General features: G+C 35.6%; 1 protein-coding gene across 1 annotated transcript in view; it reads left to right on the top strand.

The window, feature by feature from the left end:
* Window positions 1-12,696, top strand: part of LOC149567527 (uncharacterized) — a 104,743-nt gene that overhangs the window by 47,573 nt on the left and 44,474 nt on the right. The window contains exon 7 of the mRNA XM_089820749.1: window positions 9,420-9,510. Within this exon, the coding sequence (XP_089676875.1) occupies window positions 9,420-9,510 (91 nt within the window). The remainder of the gene's footprint in view (window positions 1-9,419; window positions 9,511-12,696) is intronic.

Here is a 12,696-nt window from a genome sequence, read left to right as displayed (position 1 = left end):
ACAAACACTTGGCATGCACAGTAGTTGATTCAATATAACTGAAACACATCTATAACTTGGCATTTCATCAAACAGTTGTTGTGCAACTGTGCAACTGCTCATTTTATTTCCAAACTATTTTCAATGAACAATTGATAATGCTTGCAACTTGGAAATGTAAAATTTCTGCAAAATTCTGATTTGAATCAAACTTAGATTATACCTTCTAATACTTACTGTAGATAAACTTCAATGTTCAGTCTTCAATGAATTTAGAAATATAAATCTGGAAATGTTTTTACTTCTGCAAGTTGTATTCCAGCAGTATTGACTAAGGAGCAGACTTTATTGTTTCTTGTGTGTCCTTAGACTTCAACCACACCCCTTTCAAAGTCTCCTTTGAATCATCTTCTTGAAGTCAGCAACTTTTCATGCAAATATTAGTTTAGATTCTAAACTAACCAAGGGTGATTAGAAAGTCTTCAAACTAGTATTCCACTATAGGCGCCGATATTCTAAGAGGATAATACAATAACTTCAGACCTATTTAATGCAAGATTAGATCAGTATGATCTGTACTCAGACCAGCATGATTGAAAGTTATGGATTTAACACTCCCTCTTAACTTGATAATCATATTGAGAGATATCATATCTAGCAACATCAATTAAGATGAGCAAGCAAGGATTGATACTCTAAATCTATCTGAATCTTCTTAGCATGTGGTATCATTGAACACATGATACAATGTCATATTACTAAACTTGTGATATGACATATCACTAATACTAGTGATAGCAGTATTGCAAAAAATACAATATACAAGGTAAATCTGAAGAATAATTCAATTCTTCATTTATCCAAGTTGTGACTCATAGGTACTGGTATTCCTATTTCACAACATGATCTCGAGTTTAAGATCTACCAGAACACAAGATAAACTCCGGAGAATAATAAAATTCTTTCTTTATCCAAATTGTGATTTATGAACATAGCAATGTCCACTTCACAGTGTGATCTTGAACTCATATGGATCTTACTATAGAACTCTATTGTTCAACACATTATCTAAGAGATTGTCATCTCTCAAAATGTTGTTCATACAAGTGTTCATTATCTCAGAGATCGTCACCTCTAAAATAATGAATACAAATGGTGGAGCCCATAACAGTCAATAGCCTGACAATAAAATTATTTTATTAATAATTTAAAGAATAAAAATGAATTACAATTTAACCATACCAAGTCTTTTCCTGAAGTGATCTATCTTCACTCTAAGAGAGGTTTGGTGAGAATAGCTGTTGTCTGATCTGCAGTGCAAATGTATTCTAATTTTACAGTATTTCTGTCTACCATATCTCTTACATAATGGTAAGAAATTTTGATATGCTTGGACCTATCATGGACAACTGGATTAACTGAAAGTTTGATGGAACTCTGATTATCACAATGATTAATTGTGGGATTCATGACTTGACCAAATAATCCCACAAGTAACTTTCTAAGCCAAACTACTTCCTGAGAGGCCATTGCCGCTGCAATGTATTCGGCTTCTATGGAACTTTTTGCTACTGAAGACTATTTTCTACATATCCAAGATATCATTGCTTATCCTAAACTGAAACAACATTGTGAAGTATTTTTTCTATCCTGAACACTTCCACCCCAATCTGAGTCAGTGAATCCATGTAAATCCAAGTCAACTTTCTCATATTTGAACCCAAGGTTAAGAGTGCCTTGTAAGCATCTCATAATGTGTTTGATTGCAACTAGGTGAACCTCTTTTGGGTCACACATAAATTGATTTAAGGAATTGACAACATAGCATATATTAGTTCTTGTATTTACCAGGTACATAAGGGATCCAATCATCTGTCTATAGAGAGTAGAATCTATGGAAGGTGATTTTGCTGCTTCTTTTTTAAGTTTATATAGATTAGTCTCCATTGGAGAAGACATAGACTTGCAGTTCCACATTCCAAATCTCTTCAAAATAGCTAATGTATACTTCCCTTGATTAAGTATAATGCTTTCAGAATTCTGTCGTACTTCCAATCCTAGGAAGTACTGAAGGAGTCCCAAGTCTTTCATCTCGAATTCTCTAATTAGATCGTTCTTGCATTGCTCTTTGAGATGATCATCACCTGTTATTAGTAAATCATCAACATACAATATCAAAATTACCATATCATCTTTATCCCTTTTATAATATAGATTTGGATCGGCTTCATTTTTGGAGAATCCTAAGCCGGCGAGATACTTATCAATTCTTTCATACCAAGCTCTTGAAGCATGTTTAAGCCCATAGAGAGCTTTCTTGAGCCTGCAAACAAAAACGTTAGGATCATGAGTTTCAAATCCTTCAGGTTGCTCCAAATATACCTTTTCTGTAATCTTTCCATTCAAGAATGTTGTTTTTACATCCATCTAATGTACTTTCCATCCTTTCGATGCTGCAATAGCTAAGACTGCTCTGATAGAGGTGTATTTGACAACAGGAGCAAAGGTTTCTTCATAATCAATCCTTTCTTTCTGAGAGAATCCCCTGGCTACAATTTCGGTTTTGTATTTTTCAATGCTACCATCAGTAGCATGCCTTATTTTAAAAATCCACTTGGAAGATACAACAGATTTTCCTTTAGGTCTAGGAACAATTTCCCAAACATGATTCTTCATAATTGATTGGTATTCTTCTGTCATGGCACCCTTCCAAGCTGTATGTTTAATAACATTTGAAACATTGGTTGGTTATGATTTAGAGAAATCATTCATGTTTGCTGTATAACTAGAAAATCTTTTGGGTCTTTTGCTTTCTTTGATTGTTCCTAATGGTGCAGCGAAGTCTTGTGCTTCCTCTACTGTCTTAATGGCCCAAAGTGGTCTTTTCTTAGAATTTTGAGTTTCTTCAAGATTAAGATTTTGAATTTCATCTTCAATGTTCTCCCTTTAAGACTCAGATTTAGTATTTCTTTTAGAACTAGGTAAAGGAGAGGGTTCTTCAGAACTTAGGGCTCTTTTGAATTCCAAATCTTTTTCAAAAGTTACATCCCTACTAAGTTCAATATTTTTTTGACCAGGTACAAAAATCCTATATGCTTTAGATGTTTTGCTATACCCTACAAAAATACCTTTCTTCTCGGAGGGTTCTAACTTAGTTTTCTTTTCTTTTGGAACATGTATATATACTGGGCACCCAAAAATCCTAAGATGACTTATATTGGGTTTAACCTTAGTAAAGATTTCTTCAGGTGTTTTATCTCTAAGGTAAGAGTGAGGACCCCTGTTTTGAATATAGACAGCAGTACAAGATGCTTTTTCCCAAAGATAATATTCTAGATTTTGATCAAATATCATAGCTCTTGCAGCTTCTATGATTGTTCTATTCTTCCCTTCTGCTACCCCGTTTTGTTGCGGGTTATAAGGAATGATATACTCCCTCTTAATTCTTGTTTCTTTACAAAACCTTTAAACAAATCTAAGGTATATTCCCTCTCATTATCAGTCCTAAGAGTTTTAATTTTATGTCTTGATAAGTTTTCAATTAAGGTTTTAAATTCTTTAAATCTCTTCAAGATTTCTTTTGATTCTTTGCATTTTAAGAAGTAAATCCAAGTTTTCCTAGAGAAGTGATCTATAAAAAGTATATAGTACCAGAATCCTCTGAGAGAAGGAACAGACATAGGTCCACATAAATCTGAGTGGATTGATTCCAAAACATTGTTAGTTTTTCTAGTGCTATCATGAAATGGACTTTTGGTGTTCTTACCTAGAGTGCATCCTTTACATATGCTTGAGTGATCTTTATTAAATTTAGGTAAACTAGTAACCATCTTCTCCATAGTTGATAAAGTTTTGAAATTTAGATGTCCTAACCTTCTGTGCCATATTTTATTTATATCCGTAGCTTCATGAATTAAGGCTTGAATAGGTCGACTAGGTTTTGAATTTAATTCATACAAATATCCTTTTCTTTGACCAATCAATTTTGCTTTCTTAATTGAGGAGTTCTTAGCCTAGGTTATGACTTTATTGTCCATGAATGTAACATTATGTCCATCATCTTCATGTGTTGTAATCGAGATTAGATTCCTCTTTATTCTTCTTACATGGAGTACTCCTTTGAGAAGAAGAGAACTACTCGACTTTAGTTTCAAGGTGCAATATCTAATTCCTTTGACAAAATGTGCTGAATTATCACTGATGGTGACTTCACCATTAACCTTTTCTGATATAGAGTCTAGTGATTCTTTGTATCCTGTAATATGTCAAGATGATCTACTATCAATCACCCATGCTTTACTTGAGACTTCATTTGATAGTGTCGAATACAATACACAATTCTTAGGATCATAGTTATCTTCTTCCCTAGTAATATCTGTATAGTTCACTTGTTGTTTAGAATTCTCAGAGCAATTAGATCTGTAGTGTTCAAACTTTTCACATCTAAAGCATTTTATTATAGATAGATCTTTCTTAGGTTTGTCATTCTTTTGATTGCCCCTTTTCTTCTTGAAATGCTTCTTCTTGCCTTTTATAGGAATTTGTATTAAGAACATGAAGTTCATCTTCCGTTTTCAATTTTCCTCCTTTAGTTTTCTAGATTCTTCCTGAAGACAATCTCCCTTAAGTCTATTGAAGTCAGGAAGATTATCTCTGGCACTTACTCCTTGTGCGAATGTTTCCCATGAATCTGGTAATCCATCTATAGCCATCAGTGTTAGTTCCATGTCATTAATGATAGTTCCTATACTTGCAACTTCATCTCTTAGGCTAGCAACCCTTAGGAAGTAAGAATTCATTGATTCTCCCTTCCTTATTTCTATGTGATTTAGTTGCTTTTTTAGTGCGAGAACTCTAGTTGCATTGTTAACCTCATATGCATTTAGTAACGCATTCATCATAACAAATGTTGTTTGATGTTTGATTAGCATGGGTACCATATCATTTTTCACTCATCTAATATGCTCTGAATGGCTTTCCCATTTCCTTTACTCTAGATAGTTTTATGAGGTTCAACAGTACTTTGTTTGGATGTTGCATCAACAAATTGTTTTACATCATTTTCTTCAAGAATCATCATGATTCTGAATTTCCAAGCGTCAAAGTGTTCTTTCCCATCAAACCTGTCCTTAGCTCTAATTGTATATGTCATTGAAGATAGGAGGGTGATGCTAGATATATATCAAGTCTGATTATTTAATTTGCAGAGCCTAGGTTCGACTACCATTGCTTTGATACCATATAAAGTTTATGCAAAATTCTGATTTGAATCAAACTTAGATTATACCTTCTAATACTTGCTATAGATAAACTTCAATGTTCAGTCTTCAATAAATTTAGAAATATAAATTTGGAAATGTTTTTACTTCTGCAAGTTGTATTCCAGCAGTATTGACTAAGGAGCAACTTTATTGTTTCTTGTGTGTCCTTAGACTTCAACCACACCCTTACTAAATATATAGATCAAGGGGCATGTCCTTACAAAGGACATGTCCCTTTCAAAGTCTCCTTTGAATCATCTTCTTGAAGTCGGCAACTTTTCATGCAAATATTAGTTTAGATTCTAAACTAACCAAGGGTGATTAGTAAGTCTTCAAACTAGTATTCCATCATAGGTGCCGATATCCTAAGAGGATAATACAATAACTTCAGACCTATTTAATGCAAGATTAGATCAGTATGATCTGTACTCAGACCAGCATGATTGAAAGTTATGGATTTAACAGGAAATTCCATTGCAATAAATTGACAATGACTAACCACCAATTGCAAATGCAAAACTTTATTAGAGAAAGGAGTATTGATGTTGGAATAAAATGAAGACTTTTAGCATCCAAACACCAGCCCTTAGAAATTCTATTCAAGCCCCAATTGGTAGCTGCTGCCCATGCACTAGGAATGTATGCCACTCCAGCCTCCAAATGCAGCTCAACAGTGGAACGCTGCTATAGCAACTATCCACATCCTTAAGACTAGGTACGGCTCCCACAAACTTTAATGTCATCTTCAGGAATTGGCCGCCCAAGCAAAGCTGAATACGCAGATAATAAACTCCCAATTTGCAGCTATCTTCAGTCACCTTCAAGCCACAGTTGCAACATTAATGAAGGGCAGAAAATATAGCGTCCAAACTCGGTGAAAGCCCTTGATATTATTGCAGCAATAATTCATCAAACCGGTATACCTAAACACCGATTTACCAAACCAATAAAGCAGAGATAATTTTCAGAATATTAGACACAATTCACAATTCAAACTGCAACAGCAATTAGAGGAATCAATCCTCACGACAGTCTCATAAAGAAACCCTCAGAAAATTCATAAAGTTTATAAAAGAAAATGTCATAGAATGAATCCATCATCTCCAAAAAGGCCTCTGTATAATTACAAAATGAACTTGGCTTCTTCCTCACACTTTTCGTCAAAGAGCTTTCATCAATATACTTTTCAATTAGAAGCTTTCATTTAATAACTCCCAAGCTAAAAGCTTCATGAAGACACTTTTCACTTAAAAGGCTTCTTCAGCACACCATTAAGTTATAACAATATAATAATAAAGATATTCATTGATAGCCTTAATAAATAACTTATAATATGAAGCTCCATTGAGCAGCCCAATCAATCACCGAAGATGCCAATCACTAGGTGCCTCAATTGCACTGCTAAAAATAGTAACCACCCAAATTTTACTTACTATAAATAGCAAGTCACTCAACATAAACCCTCGAATCAAACTGTTAGCTCATGAGGGTCGTAATGATGAATTGACTTCACCAAGCTACATGAACCTACTAAAATGGGGACATTACAGCCCTCCCTCCTTGAGATTGCTTGTCCTCGAGCAATTGCTAGAACCAAAGGCACATATTGATCCACCTGATCCCAAGGAAATGTATGTGTAATGTCCTTGGCATCACCTACAAACTCCTATGATAATAAATCTATCCGTAGAGCTATCCAGAATATATTGTCACTATACCAACGAGGGCAGCTCAATCAATCCATAGTGCTAAACCTGTCTCCACCTAGTTTCCAATAGAGATGTAACTTACATTTGTCCATAACAAGGGAAAATGGATATCCAATATTATGTGCTACATCAAAGCTCCCAGCACACCTTACCGATCTCCCATGAGTATGAAGTCTATATATGTGACAGGAACTAGTACTCCCAAAAGCATTTGTACCATAACCCAAATATTCATACTTTGCAAAACCGTTATGGGCACATTGACTTTACAAGTAGTTCCCTACTAACTTGCAACTATTAACCCCGTCAACTGTAGATGGTGTGAACCTGTCTCATAAAGGATGGTATGAATCTGGTGCCAATCCACACCTGCGTGAAACCAAATCCTCTACATATTGGTCAAAAGAGAAATCTTGAGCACTCCTTACTATGTAATTGCAGTAAAATGCTCCAATCTCTGTAAGAGGCTCATTAGTACCAAAACGAGAATCAAGAGATGGCTCCAACCTTTGACTTCAAACAACTAGTGGGATAGGATCCTCAGCAACCCTCTCAGCAAATCCAATCACAAAATCCCTGTCAGGAAGCATTGTAGCCAAAGTCTCTACAATCTTTCCCACCAAATGTTGAATAGCACGAGAACCTCGAATGAGAGTATCCTTAGAATCTTTGTATGGTCCCTCTTGCAATTCCAAACTCTCAAGCAGATACTCCATAAATGACTCAGTGCAGTAGAAATTATATGAAGAAGCATCAACTTGCTTCCCTGCAATCCAAAACTAATCTCTTTGAAATGGTGGCACTACTAACTATCTATCGCTATTAGCTGTATGAAATGAAGTAACAGGATTGTTTCTAGAGGGAAACATCCCAACATGAGAATCAACCTCCCAACTAGATGATACTCGATAGGTGTCTAGTAAAGACGAGGGAGTGGTGTCGTGAATTGTCACACAACTCATAGCTGATTCCTCCTCTACATCACAATGGCTATCAAAAATCTGCCTTGGATCACCTGTTAATGGGCCAACCTTTGGAGAACCTGATACAACAAGAAGCTTTTTGCAATCCTCCACTGATGCACTCATCTCATCTGTAGCTACTGCACTCATCTCAAGAATGGATGTAACTGCATCCTCGTCGCATCCATTGTCCCTATTCGTGGAAGTCAACAAAACACCAAACACCACTATATGTAGCTGAATTGGTTATGGGGTTGGTGTAGATTGTATAGGCTCCAACTCCATGATAACCTAATCCAAATGTGACTGTGACTCCTGGAGGTCCAAATGAGTACACTGCAAAGAGTCTATAGACACCTCAAGCTCATGGGTGAGCTTGTCAACCTCCTCCTTTCCCCTCAAGGCATCATCACATACCCAGTGTCTCTTGAGCAGAAAATCTTGATCTGCTAAGAACTGTAAATAATTATGTCTCATAATTCAAATAGCCTCTCAAAGAGCATGAAACTCCTCAAAGGAAAGACCACCATCATAATGCTCATTTGTCACAGAAGCGCTTCAACCATAGGTAGCCAACATTTGACGAGCAACATCAAAATACTTTGAAGTTGTGGCATGTTATCGCTAACCTTCAGCTGCCCAATCAAATGATAAGGAACTTGTAACCATTGACTCTTGTACATTTCCTTTGACCCAAACTCGACATTATGATAGGAAACTATATCTGCACTGCTCACCACATGATCACTAACATCATGTGTGCTATCATCCTCGCACACATCAAGAACCGAGGTACTACTATTGGGTACCTCTATTACTACTTTCTTTGAAGGAGTGGAAGCCATTGCTATATCAAACTCCTTGCATGTCTCTCCTTGGGTACCATCCCCACTTGGGTTTTCCTTTGGCCAAGGTTTCCTCGAAAATAAATCAGGGCATTATTAGTTCTTCATTGCATTATGGTTTACTTTCCTGTATTGCTATTTGTGGATTTATGTGGTTAAGTTTTGAAGTTATTGATTGGTGCAAAAGTGCTGCAATACTGATTCATCCCCTCTTGCAGTAGTGCTTTATCTTGTAATGCTTATAGTTGTCTCATATTGATACTCCTATAAGATGAATATGTAAATGATTAGCAATATAAAAAATGTTTTTTTTCATGTTACCATCTACTTGTTTGTTGTAATATAATTGCCAAAAATAGAAAGACTGTTTTTCTTGGTTTCTTATCTATTGTAAAAGAAAGGGGAAATTTTTGGTACTTGTTTATCATTTAGCTTACTTCGTATTAACAATTGTCAGTGATTTAGGAGTATACATATATTTTGTTTTTTGTGTTTCAAATTTTGTGCAGCACAAAGTCTCAATATAAACATAAGGGAATTTGAAGGCATTTTCTTTGCTTATTTATGGCTCTAATTAGTGATCCTCATGGGATTGTTCAACATTTTAATGTGTATTGTGTTGCTTCATGTTGCTTACAATTTGAACTTCCATTTTAATTGCAGGTCTCATGAGCAAATGTCTGCTAAAATGGTAGACTATATTGTTGATGAACACCATATCGACATTGATTCAGATTGTATACGGAAAGTGAAGGTATTGATGACTCCAAATTGGTGTTTTGGTCTTTTTGCTTGTATCATCAGTTTTGTCCTTTTTCTTCCATGTTTCCCCAAGAATTTTCTTTTCAAGTAAAGCTAACAAGGCAAGTGTATTTAAATCAGAATTTTCTAGCCATAATTATATGCTAGGTTTGATAATAATATAATATTGAATGAAAAAAGTTATATGCAGTCGTGCCTTTGCACAAAAAGAAGTATAATTATTAAGCATGATTTTTGGTGATTGTTTCTAACAAATAAAAATGTATGGAGAGATCAGAGGTCCTCCATTCACTTAGGGGTATTTTATATGATGATATTTTTAAAAACTTCCTACTTTTGAAAGTGGCAGATGCATGTCAGTATCTTAATGTAGGTTGTTTTAAAACGGGATGTTGTTAGATCTATCCTTATCTCACCTTTTGTATTGTCTTTGGGCTGACATCACATTTGTCAAGGCTAGGTGTGTTGTACCTTGCAAGTCCTAGGAGAAATACCAGCACCATATTATATTGTTAGTATATTAGTTAGACATGGTAATATTTTAATTTTGTATATATAAGAGCTCCTTTGTTGACCCATGGGATTTCTCAAAACATTTGGCATACAAGGTTACAAGAGGATTAAAATTGGAGTTACAAAGGTGACTAGTCTCCTTGTAAGTGGTGCTCCATTGGAAAGGTAAAATGTCACAATTTAATGAGATGGATCTCTCTTGCATCATCTCCTTTTTGCATGTCGAACATTGTGACATGTGTCTCTTGGACCTTTTGGATATCACATGGTCGTTTTGCTTTTACTCAAGCCCAAATTCTATGATTTGAAGGTTTCAGTAAGTAGTCCGGTATTACAGGTTGGAGTGATAGAAAATTTGTCACTGATGTCAAGATCAAACAGAATCAAACAGATTCATAGATACTGAGTTGCTAAATAAACACTTACAGATTGAGTTGAGGATGAGATGCATGCATCTTTAGGTGGTGATATATTGTTGTTATGTTTGATTGATATGAGCATTTTGTTTTCTTCTGCTTTGATGAATTGTTCTATCAAATTTGGAAATGGAAATATCTATTGTTTATGCAGAGGTGTTTATGAGATATCAGATACAAAAGTTGGAACAATGGCAGTAAATCATATTGGGCAGAATACCATCTCTGAAGACAATATATGCTGTATGGAAATCAAAGGATTTATCCTTCAAATCTTTGCATTTGACTCTCTAGCATTTTTCTTAGAGCTATGTTACAATGTTTGTATAAATTTAATGATCAAGCATTATGTCTTAGACAGATCTGCATACTAAGTATCAGGTTGTCTTGTTGAAGTCTCAATTTTTGTATTGTACATCAAGGCTTTTTATAGATTGGTTTTGGTTGGTTAGGTTATCAGTTGAAGTCTGCAAACTGCTTCATTGTCTTAGTGAGTGAGAGTTTTTCAAAAGAATTTGTAAATCCTTTTAGTTGGTGCCTCTAGGATGCTAAGTTGGTGCTCAGTTTGAGAAGTTGGTGCTCTAAAGCAAGGAAGGTGGTGATTTCTTGGGGTTGGTGTGCTTAAACTCTGTACACTACACAGTGCACACTATTTCTTTGTGGGGCTGGATAAGGACAGTGGATCCTGGCAGCATTCCCACCGTGGTTTTCACCATTCTAGTTTTCCATGAACTTCATGTCTTTTGGTTTCAATGTGTGGTTGCATTCTTTTCAATTCTAGTGTTGTGCTTATCACTGATTTAATCCCCCCATCCTCAATAGAAGAATTGTATTCCACATGGAGGAGTATGTTTGGGAAGCTTTTATGTATTGAGGCTCTTGCTACCTTAAATATTTGGATTAACAGATTGTATTTGTCACCTTGTTCTGAGAATAATACTATGCTAAATCTCATCTTAAATTTGGGATTTCCTTGATAGTTTCCTAGGGTATATGCTGTGTCACTTTTCTCCTATCCCATTAATGATGAGCCAAGAGGTTTCAAACAGAACTTCTAAATAGGATTCCAAAACCTTGTAAGGAAACCAAACCTGCAATGTGTTCCTAATGCATTCAAATACCCTCAAATGCCCAAATCTTGAACTCACCTTCACCCACTTATTCTAACTACTTAGGATATCTTATCTGACTCGTAGTAACATGATTTGACAGGTTTGCAAGCCCCATAAACTGATTTTGTACATAGGTCCAACTTAACACCCTTAACTAGGCCTATTCACCAATTATGTCTCCTAGTGCCGATTTCTGTACTTTTCATCCACATTTTCCAAAACACCAGACAAGTAAATGACTGATTTAAATACCCCTTTGGAAGTACTTTAACATATCCAAAACTCAGGTACCCTTACTTTGGACCATTTGTACGGAAATGGGAAACTGGTACTATTATAGGTCACTTTTACAAAGCGACTATGTTTTATGCCTTGAACAAACACTCCAAATCTCTCACAGTATCGAGTCTTGATGTCAAACCAAGGATATAGTCACTGTTGGACCCAGCCACAACCTTAAAGGGCCCTTAACTAACAAACTTTCACCAATAAAGTCTAAAATCTAGGGCTTCTTCAAAAACACCTTTTCCAGCACTTCTAGGATTCTACCCAAGTTAATTCACCATGTGCTCAACTGCTGCAAACATATTCTACAGGACCAACATGCACCAAATCTCATCAGTAGTGATCACCCACGTCCCTGACTTGCATTCCTGCAATATTCATATTAGAAAGCAATACTGTACATGGTTAGAGACCCATTGTACAAGTCACAGTATTCACATAAAATAGAATAGGTACATTGACTCTTTAGATCCTCAAAACATTGAAATTGCCTGTTCACAGTATAACCTCATATCAGAGTTTATAATAACTGAAAAAGTATTGTAAAGGCATTCAAAATAGTTTGTATTGCATTCCAAACTTCCTATCAGAGTATCACAGTGCCATGTCTAAAGTATGTGAGTAATATCCAATGGATTTTGGGTAACAAAAACTCAGAAAAAAATTACTGTAAAAACCAGGATATCAGTCTTATTTCATTGAGTCTTCTGATTGATACAATAACTCCCTCCTTTACACTTGCATTCTACACCCTCTAATAGGCGTGTACAACTTCCCTAAACAGTAAAACTCGACTATAACCAACGCCAACCATTCAAACTATCAAAATTACCACTTTAGGCGTAGCTAGCC

The sequence above is a fragment of the Cupressus sempervirens genome, chromosome 3, assembly GCF_028749045.1.
Source record: "Cupressus sempervirens isolate cs-2001-9-10 chromosome 3, ASM2874904v1, whole genome shotgun sequence".
Taxonomy (NCBI): Eukaryota; Viridiplantae; Streptophyta; class Pinopsida; order Cupressales; family Cupressaceae; genus Cupressus; species Cupressus sempervirens.
Note: the sequence above shows the minus strand (reverse complement) of the source record. Positions and strands in the feature narration are given on the sequence as shown.